The 27,916-nt window shown below is 36.5% G+C and overlaps 1 protein-coding gene across 2 annotated transcripts; it reads right to left on the bottom strand.

Annotated features, from left to right (window-relative positions):
- LOC124541644 (phenoloxidase-activating factor 2-like) lies at nucleotides 1-27,902 on the bottom strand. 2 transcript variants are annotated; one of them, XM_047119570.1, is made up of 9 exons: nucleotides 27,701-27,902; nucleotides 12,750-12,933; nucleotides 12,056-12,182; nucleotides 10,819-10,924; nucleotides 7,336-7,445; nucleotides 3,729-3,979; nucleotides 2,707-2,891; nucleotides 1,145-1,309; nucleotides 1-338 (listed from the first exon to the last, which is right to left on the bottom strand). In XM_047119570.1, exons 2-9 carry the CDS (start codon nucleotides 12,931-12,933, stop codon nucleotides 177-179), a joined length of 1,290 nt encoding a protein of 429 aa, XP_046975526.1. In that variant the 5' UTR covers nucleotides 27,701-27,902; the 3' UTR covers nucleotides 1-176. The 2 variants fall into 2 exon arrangements, with proteins under 2 accessions (XP_046975526.1, XP_046975527.1); XM_047119571.1 differs by having other exon boundaries at nucleotides 3,729-3,958; nucleotides 27,701-27,901.
- Nucleotides 27,903-27,916: the final 14 nt, after the last annotated feature.

Below are 27,916 nucleotides of genomic sequence, written 5' to 3'. Positions count from 1 at the left end.
AGTATTTCGATGCAATTTCTTGTCCTATCTGAGATTAAAAAAAAAATTATTCAAAAAGACAAATCACATTTAAGTAAAAATTAAATTAATTTACTTTTATAAAAAAATATTAGGCTATACAGTTTATATCAAGGGTCTCAGGCCCCCTGTTGGTTGTTGCTATGGAGGGTATGTTCTCAAGCGGTGTAGATCTTAGGGTCGAAGCCCTTGCCCGCCATCTTGTCGTCGATCCAGTTGCGCAGGTTGGATACGTCCACATACACCCCGGGGGTGCCGTCGTCGCCACAGCCGATGCCCCACGCGACGATACCGCTCTGCATATATCTGTCCTTTTCACCCTGAACACAAAACGAACAGTTCAAATGTATCCGTACCACCCCCCCCCCCCACTTCCAAATCAAAATATAATCTATTCAAGGTATTACAAGCACTTTTGAATCATCATGTTAATACCTGTTGACTTCCAAGCAGGGTACATTAATTTAAATAACTGTATTTAATTAGCATGACGTTGTATTTTTTAAATGTTAAAAAACTAAACTAAACTAACTAACTAACTTTTAAATGTTAACTACTGAGTTTCTTGCCGGTTCTTCTCGTTAGAATCTATTTTCCGAACCGGTGGTAGCTTCACTTAATTGTAAAATGACGATTCAGAAGTGCTTATAAAAGCCCACTAGAATAAAGTTTATTTTGATTTAGAAGTGAAGCTACCACCAGTTCCAAAAGTAGATTCTATTGAAACGAACCGGAAACTCAGTAGATACTCTTTTTCAACATTTAAAAATACAGTCATGTTAGTTAATTAAAATTATATATGCATATAATATATTGAAGAACCCGGGAGATGCCATAATAAATAAATATGAGACAACATCACATACATTACTCTGATCCCAATGTAAGTAGCTGAAGCACTTGTGTTATGGAAATCAGAAGTAACGGTACAAACACCCAGACCCAAGACAACATAGAAAACTAATGGTAATCTACATCGACTCGGCCGGGAATCGAACCCAGACAGAGTGGCATACACATGAAAACCGGTGTACACACCACTCGACCATGGAGGTCGTCAAATAATGCCCCCTATCGACCTCCCCTGTTATATATCCCGGGGCTGGTATCTGTGTGTGACTCTCACCTCTATGGGGCAGACGAGCGGGGAGCCGCCGTCGCCCTTGCAGGTGTCCCGGTTGGGCCCGCCGCCCGCGCACATGAACGAGGAATGCAGCTCGAAGAAGTGTCCGAGGCGAGTGTTCCTCAGCGCCGTCTGGCACTGGCGCCGCTCCACCACAGGCAGCTCCACCTGGAGACATGTTCATTGGATTTTACATCATCATCATTACATAGTCACCGCTATCTGTTTTTTTAAATTTTTTATGGTAAAGGTTGGCGGACGAGCATATGGGCCACCTGATGGTAAATAGTCACCATCACCCATAGACAATGACACTGTAAGAAATTTTAACTATTCTTTACATCGTCAATGTGCTAGCAACATTGGGAACTAAGATGTTATGTCCCTTGTGCCTGTAGTTACACTGGCTCACTCACCCTTCAAACCGGAACACAACAATACTGAGTACTGTTGTTTGGCGGTAGAATAACTGATGAGTGAATGGTACCTACCCAGACGGGCTTGCACAAAGCCCTACCACCAAGTAAAAAAAGTGTCTATCCCTATGTATGCTTAGATCTTTGAAATTACGCAATGGATTTTGATGCGGTTTTTCTAATAGATAGATTGATTCGAGAGGAAGGTTTTTATATATGGACATGGACAATATAGTAGACAAACGCTGATAATTTTAGGGGTTTTAAAGTGATATCATAAAAACAATTTTAGGGCTTGCATTGCACCTGTGCGAAGCCGGGGCACCCGCCCCGGCTTCGCACAGGTGCAGGTCGCTAGCTAATAATACAACACCAGCCCGTAAATTTCCCACTGCTGGGCTAAGACCACCTCTCCTTTCGAGAAGAATGTTTGGAACATGTTCTACTACGCTGTTCCAATACGATACCACGATGTTTTCCTTCACCGAGCACAAGATGAAATATACACATAATAGGCTATTTGACTGATTTTTAAAATCAATTTTATATCATTTAGTAGAGGTTAAGGAACCCATTAAAAGTTGATTATTTTATTTCTAGTACATATTTACCGAAAAATATCATATTAAAAATTCCATATTTAAATAACGCGCGAAAACGCTACTTGGACAATATGGCGCTGCAATGGGGTTGATGACGTCACTTTGCTGTATTTTAATCTGTGGTACATATAGTAGAAAAGCAAAGTTTACAAGAAAGTGACTTCATCATAAGCCCGGCCAATTATAATTACATTTTGAATAAATTAAGTATTATTTTCAAGTTTCGTTAGTTAATAACCATTTTTAAACATAATATACACTGATTACAATAATTCACAATTTATTTTCGCATTGTCAAACAGCCTATTAAGCACATGAATATTCAGTGGTGCTTACCTGGAACCTGCAATCATAGGTTAAGATGCACGCGTTCTACCAACTGGGCCATCTCGGCAGTTCACAATACATCATTGTGTAACCTTAAGATCTAGGTAGTTCTAGTTAGCTAAGCCGAAGTGGCTGTCCGTGTGTGTGTGCGGGTATGTGTGTGTGTGTGTGTGTGTGTGTGTGTGTGTGTGTGTGCGTGTGTGTGTGCGTGCGCACGTACCCGCTTGAGGATGACCTGGTAGCGGCCCTCCTTGCCGAACTTGTCCTTGCCCCAGCCGGACGCGAGGCAGGGCGTCCCGCCGGGCACGCGCTGGCGCGGCGGCGGCAGGCACACGATGCCCACGTTGGGCGCCATCTCCAGCGGCGACGCCAGGAACAGCAGCGCGATGTCGTAGAATAGGTTATCTGCAAATTATTTATTATTTTACGGTATAGGTTGGCGGACGAGCATATGGGCCACCTGATGGTAAATGGTCACCATCACCCATAGACAATGACACTGTAAGAAATATTAACTATTCCTTACATCGTCAATGCGCCACCAACCTTGGGAACTAAGATGTTATGTCCCTTGTGCCTGTAGTTACACTGTCTCAATCAACCATCAAACCGGAACACAACAATACTGAGTACTGTTATTTGGCGGTAGAATAACTGATGAGTGGGTGGTACCTACCCAGACGGACTTGCACAAGTTCCTACCACCAAGTAGGTTTATTATTGTATTCCATGAATCCTCTCACTTTAAAAAATATTTAACACGAACATTTATATACTATAACCCCCAACACTCATCGTTATACACCAGAGGCTTTCGATATACAAAGCCTTCTTAACTTATTAATTTTAACACATAATTCGTAAACAATTCCTAATCTAAGTAAACTTTATGAGTTAACTTTACATATAATAAAATTGGAGTGTCTGTTTGTAATATTAAAATATTTTTTTTAACAATTTTTGTCTGTCTGTCTGTTTGTTCCGGCTTATCTCTGGAACGGCTGAACCGATTTTGATGGGGCTTTCACTGGCAGATAACTGATATAATAAGGAGCGCCAGTGACGGCATAACACGCGCGGTCCACTGCCAGCTGTGACGTCACACGTCGACAAACTCGCGTCCAAGCTCGCGTTGCTTGCGTCATCAGTAGTGACAGGAAGACCACATTCACTTTGACAAGGTCCCATCGCATACAGAAATACTTTCGAACTAGAACCGTATGCTTGGTAAGACAAACTCACTTTTGTTGAAGTCCTTGTGCACGACGGTAGAGCTGACGTCCCTGTCTTGGTACGAGTAGATCTCCCTCGTGGTCTGCGTGTCCCACTCTCCCGCTCGGACCCTGAGGGTCTTGGAGACGGCCACGTAGTGAGCTGCGGTCAGCACCACGCTGGGGTGGATCAGGGAACCGCCGCCGACGTACACGTTCAGCTTCTGACCGTCCGGATCGTTGTCGTTCACCGGCTCGATCCTAGGATCGACATAGTTCGTGCTTTATGTAAGATTAATATGATAAGCTATAACGATGACGATGTACTTGCAAACACTGTTCTCGTCAGACTGTTTTATACACTTTATATTAATTATTCGTTACGTATAAATACCGCGCGCCAATTCCTACTGTAATGTTCGCATATATATATATATATATATATATATATATATATATATATATATATATATATATATATATATATATATATATATATGTATATATTTTATTGTATAGGTTGGCGGACGAGCATATGGGCCACCTGATGGTAAGTGGTCACCATCACCCATAGACAATGACGCTGTAAGAAATATTAACTATTCCTTACATCGTCAATGTGCCACCAACCTTGGGAACTAAGATGTCATGTCCCATGTGCCTGTACTTACACTGGCTCACTCACCCTTCAAACCGGAACACAACAGTACTGAGTACTGTTATTTGGCGGTAGAATAACTGATAAGTGGGTGGTACCTACCCAGACGGGCTTGCACAAAGCCCTACCACCAAGTATATGATTGTAAGATTGATTTACAGGTTACATATAAACATATATTATAGTTTAGTTAAGTTTATTCTTTATTGTACACCACACAGTGAAATAAAAAATAAATATAACAAAGATATGGCCTTGATATAACAGGCGTACAATTTCGGAGACCTTATCGCTACATAGCAATCTCTTCCAGGCAACCAACGATGTAGATAGGTCATAGAATGTAGGGTGGTGCTTTACTAATGAATAAAATGATATCAGTCTATTATTAAAACTATGAAATAAATATAAATATAGAATACACAAATTATATATCAATTAATAAATTATATTATCAATACATATAAAATAAATAAATATACATATAAATCTAAATACAATGAGTAAGAATATAAACGATGTCTTCAAACATAACGAGAAAAAAAAAAAAAAAAACAAATTACAAAACAGAAAGAAAAGAGTAAAACAAATCATTGGCGTAGAGGCAATTGAGAAAATGCCTCAAGACAAAACTTATTTCTAAAACATTTTCAATTTTTATTATCTTCATCACCACTTCACAGTATACTCGTAAAACAAAATCTCTCACCACTGTCTGTCCCTATGTATGCTTAGATCTTTGAAATTACGCAACGGATTTTGATACGGTTTTGTTTATACACATTGGTTCAATAGGAAGGTTATATAATATTGTGAGGAGTGTCATCCCTACCACACCAGCCTACATGCTACAGGCTATATAAGGTGTTTCCAATACTAGAGTCTTCACAGCGTTTCCGCCGGCGGAAACGAGGCCCCAGATATGCGACATCTCGGAGGCAGCCGAGACGTCAGTAAATTCACTCAAGTGTTTAGAATCACTCCCCACCGATTTCGTTCTGAGCCGAGGTGCGATCACATAGGAGACACCCTCAGGACGAACTTTAAATTTAAACTAGAGCCCCGCGCTCAACCTCAGGGCAGGGAACATTAGTTCTCGCCCGAAAGACCGGTGACGCTGTATAGGCCAGTAGGGTCAACAGCAATACTGCACACATAAAAAATAGACTAGAGCCTACTTATCATCTCGCGCTATACGGTCGTCATGCTGTCGGCCCGTTAGATAATTAGTATTTCGCTAATTGTTATTATTGTCAGCTTGTTAAATGAAAGTTGTTGTTAAATTCTTTATTTTGATAAAATATAAAATAAGAGTGTTTTGTCGGTAGATTGTATTTTTTAATAAATAACCCCTTCTGATTCTTATAATATGTATAATACACGCACAATATAGTAGAGAAACTCTAATAATTTTCGTTTCTAAAGTGTTTTAAGACGTAACAGTTTCTATTATTTAAATTGACATTCTGTGGTATATTTATAGTATCATCATAGCACTAACTTATTAAACTTCACGTATAGTACGACACAACTTAGATGTAGCATCGGCAATTTCAATAAAATCGATTACTGACGATTTACACAACCAATAGAAATAGCCCCCTATCGCGCCATTCAACGCTATTCGTCGCTATAGATCCTCACGTCAGTTCCACCCGAGAAAGCAAGTGCATCTAAATCGACGTGTCAAATTGACGAATATATTAGGTCACATGATATTACAAGTTATTACGTTTGTGCAAAGATCACATTCACATAAGAAATAACTATTTATTATTTAGGATAGCGTACTCAATTCGGATGTGATCGGTTTTACGAATTTTGCCGATGCGATATCTAAGTTGTGTCGTACTATACATGCTGACAAAAAGTGAGTCTATATAGCTGACTTAAGGTGTTTAGTTTGAATAAAATATCTATAAAACATGCTCAGTTATTATACGTGCCATGATTGAACGGACGATGGTATTTGAAGCTTCCAATATATTAGTTTTTTTTTTAACTTGCAATATAAGTAAGGGTGAAATCTTGCAACCCAATTTAGAGAATCTTTTACAGATTGAGCTGTTTTTTTGTACACACTTTTAGAGAGAGCATCTTAACCGATGACTACGGTTTCAAACCCAGGCAATATCACTGAATATTCATGTGCTATATTTGTGTTAGTAATTCATCTCGCGCTCGGCGGTGAAGGAAAACATGGTTAGGTCTGTGTGTGTCAAATTTCAATGAAGATCAACTAACCCATAAAAACCCGCAGTGGACCAGCGTGGTGGAATATGCTACACACCTATCACGAACCCGTGATAAGGTTTTCGAATTTACTACACACAAACAAAGTCCCAACATATGGCTACAATGGACCGGAAGACGAGGTGGTCCGACGACCTGGTGAAGATCAAGGGAAGCAGCTGCGGGCTGCACAAGATCGGTCGTTGTTCCAATCTTTGGGAGAGACCTATATCCTATTATGATGAAACAAAGTCACCACTGTGTCCGTCTATCCGATCGCGACGAACTCAAAAACTCTTTAACAGATATTCCCATGAGTTACTACAATGAACGAATTGATGAAGAATAATAAATAATAATAATAAATATGAGACAACATCACATACAATCACTCTGATCCCAATGTAAGTAGCTGAAGCACTTGTGTTATGGAAATCAGAAGTAACGGTACCACAAACACCCAGACCCAAGACAACATAGAAAACTAATGATAATCTACATTGACTTGGCCGGGAATTGAACCCGGGACCTCGGAATGGCGTACCCATAAGGAGGTGGTTTAGGTGTAAGATTTATTACGTTCTTGTGTAAATTGCCCGAAATGTAACGATGTTTGTGAATGTAACATACATAGCTTGAACTGAATATATTTGTGTAGCCCATGGTTAATTTGTGATAAAACAGTGCTGTGGATAGTGCTCAGTTACAGAAAAGCCCCGGCCGTGCTCGGATGGTAAGCGCTACTCACTTAAGAATGGCGACCATCCAGGGAAACTCGCCGAACTTAGCTTCGCCGTCGTTATCTCCCGTGATGCGGAACCCAACGCCGTCTGGGTTCCTCCACCCACAGCCATCACGCTGTAAATAATATATATATTACTACATTATTATGAGCTGAGATGGCCCCGTGGTTAGAACGCGTGCATCTTAACCGATGATTGCGGGTTCAAACCCAGGCAAGCACCACTATATACATGTGCTTAATTGTGTTTATAATTCATCTCATGCTCGGCGGTGAAGGAAAACATCGTGAGGAAACCTGCATGTGTCTAATTTCATCGAAATTCTGCCACATGTGCATTCCACCAACCCGCATTGGAACAGCGTGGTGGAATATGTTCCAAACCCTCTCCTTAATGGAAGAGGAGGCCTTATCTCAGTAGTGGGAAATTTACAGGCTGTTACTTTACTTTTACATTATTTTATTGATTACTTATAAGTATTAACAACATTAAATGCTTAAATATATATATACAAATATGAACTAAAACTAGTTCCTGTATAAATCTTGACCGCGTGGAATGGTGGCAAGAATGCTAGCGGCGTTTCCCCGTTGAATCGCAATTCCGATCCTCTGGGCAAACGAACCAGCCCTCCTGTCACCAGTGGAGGCAATGAGGCGAGGTGTTATACTTTTGATGAAGCTTTTTGCACCACTACTCCAAGGGCCAAGCGTTTCGACAGCAGATATTAAATATATTACTACATAGTATAAAACAAAGTCGATTTCTCTGTCCATATATCCCTTTGTATTTTTAAATCTTTAAAACGTCGCAATGTATTTTGATGCGTTTTTTTTAATAGATAAAGTGATTCGATTTAAAGGTTTTGTATATAATACATGGACAATATAATCAAAATCAAAATAAACTTTATTCTAGTGGGCTTTTACAGGCACTTTTGAATCGTCATTTTACAATTAAGTTAAGCTACCACTGATGAGAAACAGTGATCATTTTAGAGGTTTGTAGTGTGATATCGTTAATAAACAAATTCTGTAGTATATTTAGTATCAGTATTGCACCCGTGCGACATCGGAGAGGGCCGGTGTGTTACTACCGATTAACTTACAACACCTGGATTGCGAATTCAAAAATCAAATCAAATCAAATCAAAGTATACTTTATTCGAGTAGGCTTTAACAAACACTTTTGAATCGTTATCTAACAACTATATTAGATGAAGCTACCACCGGTTTTAAATCAAATCAAATCAATTTTATTCAAGTAAACTTCACAATGAAGCGTTTTTGAATCGTCAATAATTAAATACTACCACTATTTCGGAAAGCAGCTTCAAGCAAGAAACGGCAAGAAACTCGCATAGTTGCTCTTTTCAAATAAACATTTACATTGCTGTTATTTACAGTAATTAGTGTCCTACGACGGAACCCGAGCCTAACTCCAGGCGTTTCTTTCTAAAAAGTACTTTTTTAATGAATAATATGATTTATTTATTAATTTAGTCTTAATATTTTTAAATTTTGAAAATGGTAAATTTATTATATTTCCCGGTATCTTATTATATATGCCACTATATAGATATCATTGCCCAAAAACGTTCTATGTACCGTATGCAAAACGGAAATGTAGATTCTACCGAGAAGAACCGGCAAGAAACTCATTAATTTCTCCCGGTTCTTTCCTTTAACATTTAAAAATACAGTCAGATATATATCCTATAATTATATATGTATGTAATATATCCTGTCTGGAAGTCAACAGGAACATATTATATCATTTCACACTTTTTTATCGTCTGTATAATAAAATAATAAAAATAAAAAAGCCTTTTATTCCATGCATAAATTTACATATTACGTTATACAGTTTTATTTATTTATTTATTTAAAGTTATATAAAAATAAGGTTTTGAATATTTAAGTAAAAACAAATATTGAAATTTTTTAAATATGTAATTTTTGAATTCATAGGTAAAGTAACGAAAAATCTTTTTTGAAATTTAAAACTAAATTAAAAACACACTGTCAAACTTTATAATTATATTTGAATGTTCGTATAAATAAAGTCACCATTAACTATATATATGTTTTATTATTATGTTACTAGTTTAAGTTTCCTATGTAAGTGAACTTTGTTCTTAATGGGAGATAAATCATCTCTAAATAAAAAAAAAAGTGTTTCTTCTTTTAAAATAAAACTAGTTATTACGGATACGTGTCTACCCGTGACCACGAACGCTGTAAAGTGAAACGTCGGGATGTCCAAAATAATTAATATACGCGATTAAAATCCGTAATAACTAGTTTTATTTAAATGTGTAATAATCGCGAAAATTTAAGACAACATTAAGTGTTTCTTCTTGGAAAATTTGTTTTTGCATGGACCTCTCAGGTGAAAGCCTCCTCCAAGGCGTTCCATTTATGTCTATTCTTTGCTTATAACCCAGCTTGTTCCTGCGATCTTTTTTATGTCGTCCTCCCATATTGTGTAAGGTCCCACTCTCTGCTGGGCCCTTCCATTTAGTGACATTTATTGTCCATCTCTCATCAACATAGCGGGCTACATGCAGTGGCGTAGCTAGGTGAGGAAGGGCCCCGGTGTGGTGCATAGAAAAAGACTCGGGCCCTCTTCCCCACTTTCCCATCCCTCTTCAACTAATAATTACCCTTTAAAATTATAGATACCAAATAAGATTTTTTTTTTTGCGCAGCGTCGTGATTTTCTATCTTGAAAAGCTTAAGGTTTAGTTTAAAGGCCCCCCCGAACTTGGGGCCCTGGTGCACTACACCACCTAGCCCTACGATAGCTACGCCACTGACATGGCCAGCCCATCTCAGTTTCTGTGATTGGGCATACGACAGCGCATCTATCGCTTTTTGTATCTCTGTATACAATCTTGTATTAACTATAACGTCTTCTTAGCCAATGTATATTTCTCAAATGATTTGAATTTATGAAACGGCCAAGTTAAAAAAGTCTGCCGATTTTATTATAGAAACTGCACAAATAAGGTATGTTCAAGTACTTATTTTGAGCTGAGATGGCCCAGTTAGAACGCGTGCATCTTAACCGATGATTGCGAGTTCAAACCCAGGCAAGCACCACTATATATATGTGCTTAATTGTGTTTATAATTCATATCGTGCTCGGCGGTGAAGGAAAACAGATGAGGAAACCTGTATGTGTCTAATTTCATCGAAATTCTGCCACATGTGCATTCCACCAACCCGCATTGGAACAGCGTGGTGGAATATGTTCCGAACCCTTTCTTTTATGGAAGACTTAACCCAGCAGTGGGAAATTTACAGGCTGTTACTTTACTTTACTAAGTATTTATTGAGTACTTTACAGACATATTATGTAATTTAAATGGTTGAAAAGAGTGACTACTGAGTTTCTTGCCGGTATTCTCGGTAGAGTCTACGATTGTAAGATGATTTGGAGTACTGGAGCTGTGGATGAGGGCGATGAATTGGTTACGTATATACCTGAGGCTGTGTGTCTGGTGCCGGGGTGATGGGGTTGTCCGGCTGCCTCGTGTCCGGGGGGATGCAGCACACGTCCAAGTACGAAGCACACTTGTCTCCTTGGACCCTGGAATTATTTATACGCAACATAAGTTGACGACCTCCATGGTCGAGTGGTGTGTACACCGGTTTTCATGGGTACGCCACTCCGAGTTCCAGTTCGATACCGGCCGAGTCGATATAGATTATCATTCGTTTTCTATGTGGTCTTGGGTCTGGGTGTTTGTGGTACCGTCGTTACATCTAATTTTCCATAACACAAGTGCTTCAGCTACTTATATTGGGATCAGAGTAATGTATGTGATGTTGTCTCATATATATAATCACTACCTACTATTATCCAAACCACAGTAGTTCATATAAGTAATATGCTCATCTGCCTTGTTATATCATAAAGAAACAGCGACAACAGTGGCGTAGCGTGGTGAGCAGGGGCCATGCCCCGGGCACCATATGAAAGGGGGCAGATACGGAACATAATGAAATTATTGCATTGCATGATTAAGAAAAAACATACATATTCTAAATCATATCCGCGATATTTTACGTACCGAAAACGAATCGCAAGTGAAACCTAGCTCTGGCAATTGAAAATCACTGACGATTATGTAAAAGATTTAGCTCTAAAAAAATACGAAGATTTAACATTTTAATCTATTGTTTTTAAATTAATAGTAACAAAGTTTTTTAAAAATATTAGAAACCTTTAAATCCTTAGGTCTCCTCAATATTTAAAATTAGATGTAATTAAAATAGGGGGCGGCAGATTTCCGGTCGGCCCCGCGCAGTGGAAAACCTCGCTACGTCACTGCGCGACAATAATAAGTATTGCTTTTTTGCAGTAAAATATAAGATAAGAATTCAGACGGACTTGTATGCTGGAAATACATCATATTATTTTCAGCTGTATGTTTGTATACTCTATTCCAACCATGAAAGAAGAAAAAACAACATTGGCCCTGCCAAGCTTGGTCTGTGATATTCATTGTGGATTTCCGAAAACATGGCGTTTTGAATGTCGATGAAACTGTTTGGAAGCAAAATTAAATTGGGAATGTAATATAAATATGAGACAATATTATATACATTACTCTGATCCCAATGTAAGTAGCTAAAGCACTTGTGTTAGGGAGAATCAAGAGTAGCGATACCACAAACACGCACACGCACACAACGTGTGTGTGTGTTTATGACTTACCTAATATCGATAACGCCGACACCGTCTGTGATGATGGAATTGTTGCTGTTGCAAAGGTAATAATGGACGCATTCGCCGTCTAAGCCGTCGTCCGTCTTACACGCCGTGCTCGCAGTTTCCTCAGTCTCTGTAACAAAACGATATACATGCATATAGACAAACAAATGCCTTAGTTCCCAAAGTGGTCCAAGATACGGGGCTCTACAGAAGAGTTCGAGAAAAGAGCGTACTCATTCCTTAAAGGAGGAAATGACGTAACTATCGTAGGGCCAGAAGGTGTAGTGCACCAGGACCCCGAAGGTCAGGGGGCCCTCTAAACTAAACCTTAAGCTTCTGTAGCTAGAAAACCCTGCACACAAGATTTCTTATTTGGTATCTATAATTTTAAAGGGTATTTATTATTTAAAGAGGGATGGGAAACATGCACTGGGGCCCTTCCTCACCTAGCTACGCCACTGGGTGGCAACGAATCAGCAAGCAAGGTGTTGCAGATGTCTATGGACGGTGGTAATCACTTTTCATCAAGTGCCTCAAAGGAAACCGAGAAAAAAAATCGAAGGGGGTCTGTTGAAACGCTGTTGAGTTGGTCGCTGGAAATACATACAATAAAGCAGGTTTAAGAGGTAATATCATTGTAACTGCTTATATATCGGCGGGATTCGACATATATCCACGCAGTTTTTTGGAGACTTACTTTTTACAGGTGGCACAATGGTTGATGGTTGGTTTTTGTTACCGGCGCTGCTCTCCGTGGACGCCTTCTGGGCTGGCTTGCCGAAGATCTGTTCCAGTACCGAGTCTAAGTCGCCCGAGGACATGTCCTGGGGGGCGGCCCACACCAGCGCCAGGATACCGAGCGTCAATATTAATCTCTGCATCTGGAAACAGTATATACATATTAATAAAATCTATGTATATTTTATTTGGTGGTTTCTGCAAGCCCGCCTGGGTAAGTACCACCCACTCATCAGATATTCTATCATCAAACAACAGTACTCAGTATTATTGTGTTCCTATTTGAAGGGCGAGTAAGCCAATGTAACTACAGGCACAAGGGACATAGCATTTTAGTTCCCAAGGTTGGTGGCGCATTGACGATGGAAGGAATAGTTAATATATCTTACAGTGTCATTGTATACTGGTGATGGTGACCACTTAGCATCAGGTGGCCCATATGCTCGTCCGCCGAGATATTCCGGAAAAAACATTGTACCAATTATTGATTATAATAATAAAATGTTTTTTTATGTAGCCCCTATAATTTGTCTGGCAAGGAACCAACATAAAGTTCCTCTACACGTGGAGGATTAGACGAACATGACTGCTGGACGACCGTGTGGAGCCGGCATGTGATATTATTTAAACATAATAAATTATTCAAGAACCGGTTCAATGAAACGCGAATCTATCTAGTCAGAACTCAGAAGGTCATATATTCCGGTAGAATGAGCTAAATTCTCGTATCAAGACAAGATCGACTTAAGACTTTATATTATACTAGCTGTGCCCGCGACCTTGTACGCCTTTGAATAAAACAATATATATTGTAGCCTAAGTTACTCCCTATTATATCAGTTATCTGCCAGTGAAAGTCCCGTTAAAATTGGTCAAGCCGTTCCAGAGGTTAGCCGGAACAAACAGACAGACCGACTAAAATTGTAAAAAATGTTTTTTTGGTATATATACATATGCATTGAGTAAAAAAGGGCTTTTTTAATATTACAAGCAGATACTCCAATTTTATTATATGTATAGATATTTTTGTAGTTCCTAAACAATAAGTTTAATTTTAATTTGTTTCTTATTTTTACTGAATTTTATAATTAGTTAAATTAGTAAGAATAATTTAAAAAATTAGTAATTAGTGTATATATAGGCGACTTGGTGGTAATACTGTAATGCTTACATTTTTCAAATAAAGATTATTATTATTTATAACTCAGAGGATTATTTAAATATTAACACGTAAAGCAATATCTTTGTAATTTTTACCACAATGCCGAGCACTATTAAATATAACTGGAGAAAATGTCCAAAACGCTTATATTTATATACAATATGCATAAATACATTTAGATAAAAAAAGTTAAAAAACTCTATGTTACGTATACAACATTATTATCTACATTATATTAAACTAGCGTTCGCCCCGACTCCACTCAGGTGCAATACTAATCGATACATACATATAATAAAATTGTATTGTCTGTTTGTAATATTAAAATAGCCCTTTTTTACTCAATGCATATGTATACACGGTACATATACCAAAATAATATGTTTTACAATTTTTTGTTCCGGCTAATATCTAGAACGGCTGGACTGATTTTGACGGGCCTTTACTGGCTGATAACTGATGTAATAGGGAGTAATTTAGGCTACATTTTTTTTCATAACGCGTACAATGTCACGTCAAATAAGTATAATATAAAATGTCTAACAACGTGCAAAACTTTTTTGTCACTACACAACACAGACGAAAGGGTAGTAGGGTAAGGTTTTCAACCAGAGTTTTCAATTTAAGGGCAAAATTTATGTTTATTTACGATCACTTTAAAAACCTCTAAAATATTATCAATGTTTCTTTACTTTATTGTGCATGTATTATGCATATATGTTTTTTTTTAACTTAGTGGTAGGGCTTTGTGCAGGCCCGTCTGGGTAGGTACCACCCACTAATCAGTCATTCCACCGCCAAATAACAGTACTCAGTATTGTTGTGTTCCGGTTTAAAGGGTGAGTGAGCCAGTGTAACTACAGGCACAAGGGACATAACATCTTAGTTCCCAAGGTTGATGGCACATTGACGATGTAAGGAATTGTAATATTTCTTACAGCGTCATTGTCTTTGGGTGATGGTGAACACTTACCATCAGGTGGCCCATATGCTCGTCCGCCAAACTATATCATAAAAAAATACATAAAAAGTTTCCTCTCGAATCACTCTATCCATTAAAAGAAATCGCATCAAAATCCGTTGCGTAATTTCAAAGATCTAAGCATACATAGGGACAGACAGCGGTAAGCGACTTTTTTATACTATGTAAATGTTTTTATCTAATATAATATAACGATTGCTGTTAAATCAAATCAAATCAAAATAAACTTTATTCAAGTGGGCTTTTACAAGCACTTTTGAACCGTCATTTTACAATTAAGTGAACCACCGGTTCGGAAAGTAGATTCTACCGAGAAGAACCGCCGAGAAGCTCAGTAGTTACTCTTTTTCAACCGACTTCCAAAAGGAGGAGGTTATCAATTCGTCTGTAATTTTTTTTTTTTTATGTTTGTTACCTCATAACTTTTCACTGGGTGGACCGATTTTGATAAATTTTTTTTTGTTTGAAAGGTAGTGCTTCCCGTGGGGTCCCATTTTTTTTAATTTTTTTCCGATGATGGTATCCATATGAAAACGACATAAGTCTTAAATTTGCATTATGTATATGCGCGACAAATAGGTGAATAACTGAAAATCACGTTAACCAATTTTGATAATTCTTTTTTTATTATAAAATATATACTTCAAGGGTAATTTGGTGAAAGTTTGGTAAGGTTCTGAGCACAGGATCCATGACAAAGTAACGGAACGGAAGGGAACGGAACAATTCTGAGGAGCACGTTAGCGATACTCAGTCGAATCTTTTATTTATAGGTTATTTGGATATTTGAGTCACCTTCCGTAATGTGGTTATGTTTATGTAATTATCATAGTCGAATATTATAATCAACTATCTACCCACCCCGGCTTCGCACGGGTGCAATACTGATACTAAATATACTACAGAATTTGTTTATTTACGACATCACATCGCAAACTTCTAAAATTATCAGTGTTTCTTTACTACATTGTTCATGTATTATATACACAAACCTTTCCCTTGAATCACACTATCTTTTAAAAAAAACCGCATCAAAATCCGTTGCGTAGATTAGAATATAGGGACAGAGAAAGCGACTTTGTTTTATACTATGTAGTGATGGAACTCCTATACGGCTCGCAGTTAGGGTGCGATATGGGGCAGAATTTCTTACTATCTTTAATCAAATTTTGTCTATGTGATGTGATGTCATATGATGTACGAAATATAGTTGGTCTTTTTCAAAGTTTTTTTGCTGAGTTCGATTACAGCTCTTTCAAAGGATCCTTGTAGTAGTAGAAAGTCTATTTTTGCTTTATTCGCAAGTTTCCTTTGAAATTGTCCTCGAAGTAGTTTCTGACTCATATAAACGGAACGCTTAATCTATCCATATTAAAAAAAATTAGTTAGTCAACATCAGCTTCACTTAAAATCAAAAAATATAAAAATTTTAACAAAAAGAAAAACCGACTACAAACAAAACACTATTTTAAAACAAATGAATATGCACGAAAAAGTAATAAAAGTAATTGCGTATTCAACATATTTTTTAGAATCTTCCTAAGTTAAATGAAATGAAAAATATTAGACTACATAAAAGTCGATTTACGATTATATCATGTAGTTATAATTATTGTTATATTTGGAGTCGGTGTCAGCCAATAAAACCCTACAGTATATCTATCAAAAAACAATACGAGAATACTTTAACAAATATGTTTTTTACAAATTACCTTTTACACAATAATATACTGGATCAATCAAGGGGCTCGTATCGCTTCTTTCTTTTGATTGTTGGGGCAAGGGCACCGTGGCTGACACCGGCTCCAAATATACCAATAAGTATAACTACATTATATAATCGTAAATCGACTTTTAAGTAGTCTAATATTTTTCATTTCATTTAACTTAGGAAGACTCTAAAAAATATGTTGAATACGCAATTATTTTTATTACTTTTTCGTGCATATTCATTTGTTTTAAAAATAGTGTTTTGTTTGAAGTCGGTTTTTCTTTTTGTTAAATTTTTTATTTATTAACATTTAAAAATAAAAAGTCATGTTAGTTAAATACAATTATTTAAATTAATATATCATGCTTGGAAGTCAACAGTACAAAATAACATATAAGTATATTTATTCACACTAATTAGTGTCTGGTGTCGATAATCGATTTTTTTCTACACAATATTATGAAGATGATAAGCGAATACTTCAACTAACAGGTTATTATATACATATATATCTGTATTTAACTATCATAACAATGTATGTTATATGTTGAAAAAGAGTATTAGACATTGTGCCGGGTTTTCTAGGTAGAATCTGCATTCCGAACCGGTAGTAGCTACTCTTAAGAGGGTAACTGGAGCTAAATGCAAGTTTTATAATGCATATGATCATATGCATATACACGCATATATGCATACATATGATCATATATGTATATGATGCATTACAGCAAACAAAGAATAAAAATGATAATCTTCAGGATACATGCTAGTTAAATATTGTTTTGAGGAAAAAATCACAAAGTTACGTACAACATCAGCTATCTACCTGTGAAAGTGCCATCAAAATCGAATCAGCTATTCAGATATTAGACGGAACGAATAGACAGACAGACAAAAATTTGTAAAAAAATGTCCTTTTGTTATAAGTACCGTGTATATTTTTAAATTTAATACATATGAATCTTGTAAAAAGCGATTATTTTAATACTACAAACAGACATTCCAGCTATATTTTATGTATGTATTTTGCAATACGGAAAATCAAATGTATTTGTCAAGATCTATCGCCTTCGTTCGACTTGTGTTTACTTTGCAAATAAAATGAATCACTGTAAAACGTTGGCTCTCGAAGCAACCTTCGCGCAAGTGAAGTGAAAAAGCCAAGTGCGAGTGGCACTTCTGGTTATCTCATGCACCATGATAGTTGGACACAGGTGGATTTACAAATAGGCTAAAAGTAGGCTAGAAGGCTATTATTGCCGCCCCTACTTCAACAACAACAACAACAGCCTGTAAATTCCCACTGCTGGGCTAAAGGCCTCCTCTCCCTTTGAGGAGAAGGTTTGTAACATATTGCCACCATGCTGTTCAATGCGGGTTGGTGGAATACACATGTGGCAGAATTTCTATGAAATTTGTCACGCATCGATCGCATCTAACGACATCATTAGTATTTGTGATACAGGTTTTTTTTTATACGTTATTATTATCTATGGTCATATTAAGGCGAAAAATTTATTATTAATATTAAAATTGTGAAAGTAGCTGTCTGTCGTTCTTTCACAACTAAAACTGAACCGAATTTGATGAAATTTTCGCCTTTTTTGCCCAAAACATGACACAACCTAAAACGACTAAGATTACTTGTACCTACACTCAGTGGCTTAAATAGGGCGGTGCCACTGATGCCCAGGCACAGGGCGTAGGCTCTCAGGGGCGCAGGAATAGACACACTGGGCAGGACTATTGCTTTTTCGTTTTGCTCTTGTTAAGATTCCGCTGAGCCCCTAGTACTCGATTCCAATACAAACGTACTTACATGCTAGTATAAATAAAAACATACATCGCGCTCATTTTTTTGGCAGCACACAAGCGCATTTGTCTGTAGTGTTTATCGTTAATGGGCAACACATTTGCAGTAGTGAACCTGCGGTTAAGTTTTAGTGAGACAGTAAAATAGGCAAAGGGTCTGCTTAAATAGGGCGCAGTTATAGGAGGTCGCACAGGGCGCAGAAAAGGCTATTTACGGCACTGCCTACACTATAAGGAAACCTGTACAGATCTACATTTATCACACAGATAAAAAATAATAAAAAGTAAAGATCTGAAAAGATTGTCATATGCCGCGATATTAGTTTTTTTTTTCTTTTTCCTTACGACTTCGGCTAAATTACATTGTATGGGGAATACCTATTTGGCGGGGAAATGTGTGACGCCATCTTGGAATCGCCTTGTGTCATTTGCTTATCTGCTGATTGGGTATTTGGAATAAAGGTCTCTCTTGACCTCAGAGGTCACTTTATCAATTAATGTTAATGTGATTTAAATATTTATAGCAGATTAATATTATTTCGAATCAATAAGTATTTATATTACGACGACGACCTCCGTGGTCGAGTGTGTGGTGTTCTCATGGGTACGTCACTCCGAGGTCTCGGGTTCGATGTAGATCAAGTTCATTGGTTTTCTATGTTGTCTTGGGTCTGGGTATTTAAGGTTCCGTTGATTTTGATTGTGAGTCGAGATGGCCCAGTGGTTAGAACGCGTGCATCTTAACCGATGATTGCGGGTTCAAACCCAGGCAAGCACTGCTGATTCATGTGCTTAATTTGTCTTTATAATTCATCTCGTGCTCAGCGGTGAAGGAAAACATCGTGAGGAAATCTGCATGTGACAAATTTCATAGAAATTCTGCCACATGTGTATTCCACCAACCCGCATTGGAACAGCGTGGTGGAATATGTTCCAAACCTTCTCCTCAAGTGGAGAGGAGGCCTTTAGCTCAGCAGTGGGAATTTACAGGCTGTTGTTGTTGTTGTTGTTGTTATTGATTTTAACTTTCCATAACACAAGTGCTTTAGCTACTTACATTGGGATCTGAGTATAGTAAGATGTTGTCCAATTTATATTAACATAGTGGTAGGTCTGTGTACAAGTCTGAGCTACCACCGACTCATCAGGCATTCTACCGTCAAACAGTAATCAGCATTATTTTTCCGGCTTCCTACTCACACATACATATATATATGTTCGTCTCGTACAAAACTTCGTTTTTTGAAATTAAGGTTTTGAAAATTTTTTTTTTTTTTACTTTTTTCTTTTTTTTATATCGCTCTCTAACCGGCCAGTAACTGTTTTCCTGTTTTTTGATTTAGTAAGTTTCAATCAAGATCTTTCATATCTAGTCTAGAGCTCTTCAAATTTAGATCAAAATGTGCGGCTCATCCCACCACTGGGACTAAAGGATTACGATTTTAATACATATAACGACTTTATGTAGATACATATTTTTTAATCCAATGAGCCATTAAGTGAATTAATGTATGTATGAAATTATGAATGAATGGATGATTTTTCGCTAATTAGAATGCAAAAGTCTACATAAAAGAGGGAGCTGGTGAATCAAACCAAAACTAAATCAATATCCAGTACCAACAACAATATAGAAGATTAATATGATAACGAAAAAAAAAAGTATTATTTGATAATAAACATAAAATTATGGAATTTGTCAATTCAAAAATGGAATTTACATTAAAAACTCGTTTCAATAAAAATCGGTTTCGGTAAAGAACCCGGTCTCAAGGTCGTTTGCAATTTGAGTCATTTTACTACAATGCTTAGCTTTACATATAAATTAGTCTTGTGTAATGACGATTTAAATCGCATACATTATATTTATGACTAGCTGTGCCCGTGACATTGTATGCGTTTGAAATTAATAAAAAATATATAGTAGCCTAAGTTACTCCTTACTATATCAGTCATCTGCCAGTGAAAGTCCCGTCAAAATCGGTCCAGCCGTTCCAGAAATTAACCGGAAACAGACAGACCGACAAAAATTGTAAAAATTGTTGTTTTGGTATATGTACCGAGTATACATATACATTGAGTAAAAAAGAGCTATTTTAATATTACAAACAGACACTCCAATTTTATTATACGTATAGATTAGTATTGTGTAATGACGATTTAAAATCGCATAAATTATATTTATAATTTGAATTTGGAACGCTGAATACGAAACGATTTGATTGGTTAATATCTATCATTCTTAATTTGAATTTATGTAAATGGAGAAACCTTTATAGTAAATGTCCCTTATATTCCCCTTGAAGGTTCAGAGTTTACCCCACCATGCCGTTCCAATGTGGGTTGATGGATGGACATTTGTGGAAGAGATTCGTTGAAATTCGACCTTGGCAGGTTTCCTCACGATGCTTTAGTAACGTCGAGATTCCTAATGAATATTCATGGACTGACACAATCAGTTAATATGCCAGGGTTTTAGAGAGACTGAGCACATAGCCCTTTTTTATGCTATAGGAGGCAAACGAGCAGGAGGCTCACCTGATGGAAAGTTACTACCACCGCCCATGGACATCTGCAACACCAGGGGGCTTGCAGGTGCGTTGCCGGCCTTTAAGGAAGGAGTACGCTCTTTTCTTGAAGGTTCCCATGTTGTATTGATTCGGAAAAACCGATGAAAGCTGGTCCCACAAAGTGGTTGTCCGAGGCAGAAAATAACCAATAACAGGACTGACAAGCAGCAAAATCAAAATTCAAAATCAAAATAAACTTTATTCAAGTGGGCTTTTACAAGCACTTTTGAATCGTCATTTAACAATTAAGTGAAGCTACCACCGGTTCGGAAAGTAGATTCAACCGAGAAACTCAGTAGTTACTCTTTTTCAACATTTAAAAAAATACAGTCATGTTAATTAATACAATTATTTAAATTAATATATCCTGCGTGGAAGTCAACAGGTATCAATTCCACGCCTTATCATCTACAAAATCTTGTATCCAATAATACGCTATTTTTACCAATGTATTTTTTATAAACGTTTTGAATTTACGAAACGGCAAAGTTAAAATTGTCTATGTGTATAACTATTTAATAACACGGTTCTACAAGTTACAATCCTTTTGGTGCGTTAAGGAAATAAGGTAATCATGAATTGATGTTGCCCAAGATTTCCTCCAGATAAAAGAACACGATTCGTTTTACACATAAAATTTATTGTTAATAAAATAATATAAATGTGAAAGTAACTCAGTCTACGTGTCGCTCTTTCACTGCCAAACCGCTGAACCGATTTTGATGAAATTTAAACCAAATCTGTTTTTTTTTTGTTTTATGTTTTTTTTTTGTATAGGCTAGCGGACGAGCATCTGGGCCACCTGATGGTAAGTCACCATCACCCATAGACAATGACGCTTTAAGAAATATTAACTATTCCTTGCATCGTCAATGCGCCACCAACCTTGGGAACTAAGATGCTATGTCCCTTGTGCCTGTAGTTACACTGGCTCACCCTTCAAACCGGAACACAACAATACTGAGTACTGTTATTTGGCGGTAGAATGAATGATGAGTGGGTGGTACCTACCCAGACGGGCTTGCAAAAAGCCCAACCGGACTCCGAGGAATGACATAGGCTACTTTTTTCGCCTGACACATGACAATCAAACTAATAAATTGCGAGCGAATCCGCGGGCATTAACTAGTATTCCATAATTATAAGCATCACACGAGCTCCATTTATATAAAAAAATATAGAATCTAACAATATTAGCGGATGTAAAGCAACGCTCGAGTTGCAGAAAACCTTCACAGTTTTGGTAATTAACAAATAATTGGTTGCCTCGTTAGTTCAGTAGTTAGTTTTAAAGCCAGATTTGAAAGTCTTGGGTTCAAACTCCCACTGATATCCGCTCGCTCCAAGGGTCGCTAGTATCCACATAAATATTTACGAAGATGATACTGTATTTAAAAGCATTCAAATTATTATCACAGACCACAATTAGGAATAAATTTTGATAACTATTAAGGGCCTCAGACCTCACTAGGACCAAGGCCTCCAGACCTCTTAATCCGAGAATATAAATGTCATTATGATTCAACACATAGCAATGGACTAGTTTAAATGCGATATTTTTTACAATTAATAACGCTTTAACGAGTCGACGTCACACAAAATCCCCGGCAACGGGGGTTCCCCGCGCAAGAGAAATGTTATCGCTCACGGGATATTTTCTATCCCAAAACGGTATTTTCTTTTCCGGATTTGATATAAAAAGTCAGTGGATTTGCTCTTTGTTTGATGGACGCATGGAACAATATATGGAAAAGTTCGATTCAAGTCAAAAAGTAAAAAAAAAAGAGTAAAGTAACAGGCCTCCTCTTCCATTAAGAAGAGGGTTAGGATCGTATTCCACCACGATGTTCCAATGCGGTTTAGTGGAATGCACATGTGGCAGGGTTTTGGTGAAATTAGACACATGCAGGTTTCCTTACGATGTTTTACTTCACCGCCGAGCACGAGATGAATTATAAACACAAATTAAGCACACATATATAGTGGTGCTTGCCTGGGTTTGAACTCGCAATCATCGGTTAAGATGCAAGGCCATCTCAGCTCGTTAAGTTAAAGTAGACTTTCAATTGAATAATTTTCAACTTAATATCAATAACACAAGTAAAAAAAAGCTATTTCTATACTAATATTAAAAAGAGAAAAACTTTGTTTTTTTTATGATGAATAGGCTCAAAACTAATGGACCGATAAAATAAAATCTTTCACCATTCGAAAGCTACATTATCCACGAGTAACATAAGCTATATTTATTGCTGGAACAGATAAGGGATCCTTACTAAAACTTAAGTAACGTAACCCAAGGTTAAAAAAAGACCAAAAACTGAATATTTTTTGGTAGCTACTATACTATATATACGAGGTGTTGCTAATTCATCTATACCTTCCATAAATAGTAACATAAAATATAAATAAATAAATATTGGACAACATCACATACATTACTCTGATCCCAATGTAAGTTAAAGCACTTGTGTTATGGAAATCAGAAGTAACGATACCACAAACACCCAGACCCAAGACTACATAGAAAACTAATAAACCTTCTACATCGACTTGGCCTGGAATCGAACCTTAACCTTCAGAGTGGCGTACGCATGAAAACCGGTATACACACCACTCGACCACGGAGGTCGTCAATATAGAACTTTAGAAAACGAATGTGTGTAAATAAAACTGATTACCATTTTAAATTCAAAAATCGAATTGAATTTTAAATCGAATACAATCTACATTTTTTTTTAATAAACATATCTACAAATTAAAAAAAAAAAAAACGTTAAAAAAAGTTGACAGTTTAGTCGTCAAGCTCGATAGCGACAGATATAATTATAATTATAGAGTTCAATGAACGTTTTAAAATATACATAAATTAGTTGGAATATAGTTATAGTACAACTTAGATGTAGCATCGGCAAATTCAAAACCGATTACTGCCGATTTATACAACCAATGGAAACAGCTCCCTATCGCGCCATTCGACGCTATTCGTCGCTATAGATTCTCGCGTTAGTTCAACCCGAGAAAGCGAGTGCATGTAAATCGTCGTGACGAATTGACGAATATATTAATTAGGTCATGGATAGTACACGTTATTACGTTTGTTTAAAGATCATATTCACATAAGAAATAAATATTGATAATTTGGGATTTATGATGAAGTCACTTTCTTGTAAACTTTGCTTTTCTACTATATGTACCACAGATTACAATAAAGGAAAGTGACGTCACCGACCCCATTGCAGCGCCATATTATCCAAGTAGCGTTTACACGCGCTATTTAAATATGGAATTTTTAATATGATATTTTTTCGGCAAATATGTACTAGAAATAAAAAAATCAACGTTTACTGGGTTCCTTAACGTCTACTAAATAATATGAAATTGATTTTAAAAACCAGTCAAATAGCCTATTCGGATTTTACGAATTTTGCCGATGCTACATCTAAGTTGTGTCGTACTATACGAGTCTATTGATATAGTTACAGAATTTTTAATAACAACTATCTATGTGGAATATCTATGTAATAATATAATAATAATAATATGAAATATCTATGTAATTTGCACATTTTGGGTGTGAGGTCGACTGATACTGTGACAGCATAACTCTCTATTATGACGTCATATCTTTCATTGTGTGCGTGATGCATACACTCATATAATCACCATTAAATCTATCAAATATACGATACTATGTGTTCAATCAAATTTGTTTTTCGATGCTTGCGGGTTCAAAGCCATGTATCGCTGAATGGGAAAGACCACAGTGGCGTGCACTTGGAGAGGCCTATGTCCAGCAGTGGACAAACTCAGCTGATGATGATATCGCTGAATGCTTAATTTATCGATTTTGTGGAAATTGTGAGGAAACCTGCATGTATCTAATTTCAATTAAATTCATCTACATGTTGAGCAGAGTGGGTTTTACCAACATTCTCCTACAGCTCCTCTTTAGAAGATGGTTTGGAACATATTCCACCAGGCTATTCCAATGCAGGTTGTCCAATGTGGAATACACATGTGGCAGAATTTCTATTAAATTAGATATATATAGGTTTCCTCGCAACATTTTTCTTCATTGCCGAGCACGAGATGAATCATAAACGCAAATTAAGCAAAAGAATATTCGGTGGTGCTTGCATGGGTTTGAACCCGTAATCATCGGTTAAGATGCACGCGTGCCAACCACTGGGCCATCTCAGCTCCGTAATATTAAAATTACGTAAACCATGTTTATTATTAATTTATCATCATAACGTCGCAGCAAAACAAAACATCGTGAGGAAATCTGAATATCACTACTTAGTATAAAACAAAGTCGCTTTCTCTGTCCCTATGTCACCACAAATCTTTAGAACTACGCGACGGATTTTGATGCGGTTTTTTTAATAGATAGAGTGATTCGAGAGGAAGGTTTTTGTATATAATACATGGACGATATAGTAAAGAAAAACTGATAATTTTAGAAGTTTCTAATATTGTGATGTCTTAAAAAAAGAAATTCTGTAGTATGATAAAATCAGCGATAATCATTGTATGTGCACTAGAAGTATTGTTAGCATATAACGTTTCCGACTCCGCAAAGTCAATACATCCTTCTTGGGGCAAGGTATCCGTTTCTATAATAAAATTCCGCAGACATTTTTAACTTTGCCGTTTCGTAAATTCAAATCAGTTGTTAAAAATGGTAGTTTCACTTAATTGTTTGATGACGATTAAAAAATGCTTGTAAATGCCTACTTGAATAAAGTTTATTTTGATTTGATTTGAAATCACGTAAAGTTGTTGAACCTGTACCTCGTCGAAAGACGTCCAAGGACAGGTCCAATCCACTATTATAGTTCGTTAAAAAATAACGAACTTTTAGTCGATAACATATATCCGCAAAATTCGTACAATCGATATTTTTCGACATTACATCAAATATTCACCGACATGACAGCTCAACGGGCGCCATGTTGGACGTTTACGGGCGCGTTCAGATCGCGAGACTGAGATCCAAGTTATAATTCCGTGCAAAGTTACGGTAGTTAGTATATTTCAATTTGTTTAGTTTTATTTATTTTACTCAAGCGAAGCCGGGATTTCATTTAGTATAACATATTACGTGTGAGCTGAGATGGCCCAGTGGCTAGAACGCGTGCATCTTAACCGATGACCACGGGTTCAAACCCAGGCAAGCACCACTATGTATATGTGCTTAATTTGTGTTTATAATTCATCTCGTGTTCGGCGGTGAAGGAAAACATCGTGAGGAAACCTGCATGTGTCTAATTTCATCGGAATTCTGCAACATGTGCAATCCACCAACCCGCATTGGAACAGCGCGGTGGAATATGTTCCAAACCCTCTCCTTAATGGAAGAGGAGGCCTTAGCCCAGCTGGGTAATTTACAGACAGTTTTACTTTACTTTACTTTTTTTAACATATTATACTCAGTACACAAATATATCTGAATAAATGAATACACTTTGAAAATGTTTTTTATATGAACAAGGAAATAAATATCAACAAAAAACGCTGAGAATAATTGATTCCATGATAAATCGTTATTTATAAACATCATTCAAACAATTCCTAGAATAAAATACAAATAAACGAATATTCATTGCATAGATATAAATATACTTTATCTAAAATTGAATAAATCATATAATGTATTTCTCTTTCTAACAATTATATGTGGCTAAAACACGTGAATATTAGCCGAAGGTTGCGGGTTTAAATCCAGGCAAGCACTATTGAATTTCTATGTGTTAAATTTTTGTTTATAATTCACCTCGTGCTTTACACTGAAGGATGTCGTGAGGCAACCTTCAAGCTTTTAAAATACACACTTGTATTGAAACGGTGGAATCATCTCTAAGACTTCTTAAAAACTTTAAACTTTACTTTATGATCAAAGGAAAAAGAAATGTTATCAGTTTCAAGGCTCTGTATGTCTGTGACATTATAAATATATAATACAACAAACAGCATCCTAAACTTATGTTTTAATATTATAATTAACTTTACTTCATTATTTATATAAACTAATTTAGCTTGGCAGGGATGTAATTTTATGTTTTAATATCTCATAATATATTAGAAAACTCATTTCAACTGCTAATTAGGCATAACCGCTCAAAAGCTTTACTTTTAAAATTGCATATTTTTAGTTTCATAAGAATATTCTACAATGTATTAAAAAACTTCAAAAAAGACAAATAAAATCTGTAAAGTCGCTTTAAGTTATTTGATGACAAGGGAAAAAAAGAATATTATATTTATTTAAATAGATAAATATGTAATTGGACTACTAAATTATACCTTCGATCATTTACTACATTGACAGAAAAAAAATACAAACGGTTAGCTACAGTTATAAAAAAAAATTATTTATCACAAATTCGTCACTAAAAACCCGTATCCGAGTTGTATTAATCAAATTCCTACAGATTAATTATCAAGCGTTATATAAACAAATTCAAAGGTTATATTATTAGCAGTACCTATAAAATCATCATTTAACTTTATCTAACTAAAGAAAAAAAGAACTTTTTTAGCAAAACACTAACAGGTTCAAAAATTACACTATTAAAACATTAATATGCATATTACATAAAAAAAACTATAAATAAAACATTTTGAAATTAGAATATGTCGTTAATGAAAGAAAAAAAACATGACTTACCTTTAATATTGAAGTTTAAAACATAATAATATTAATCACGAACGCGCACAAACCGCGAAGGCGATCGGGCGACTGACTGACCCGCTGGGCGCTCGACGACGCGTTGGTCAATTTTTTATTTTTTAATAATATTTTCCTTATACACAAGACACAAGGTCCGGCTGCCAGCTACGTATACTCGTAAAGACTAGCGTTGCTTTGTTTACGAGAAAACAA

Source organism: Vanessa cardui, chromosome 28, assembly GCF_905220365.1.
Source record: "Vanessa cardui chromosome 28, ilVanCard2.1, whole genome shotgun sequence".
Lineage (NCBI taxonomy): Eukaryota > Metazoa > Arthropoda > Insecta > Lepidoptera > Nymphalidae > Vanessa > Vanessa cardui.
This window is presented reverse-complemented; position numbering and strand designations above follow the sequence as displayed.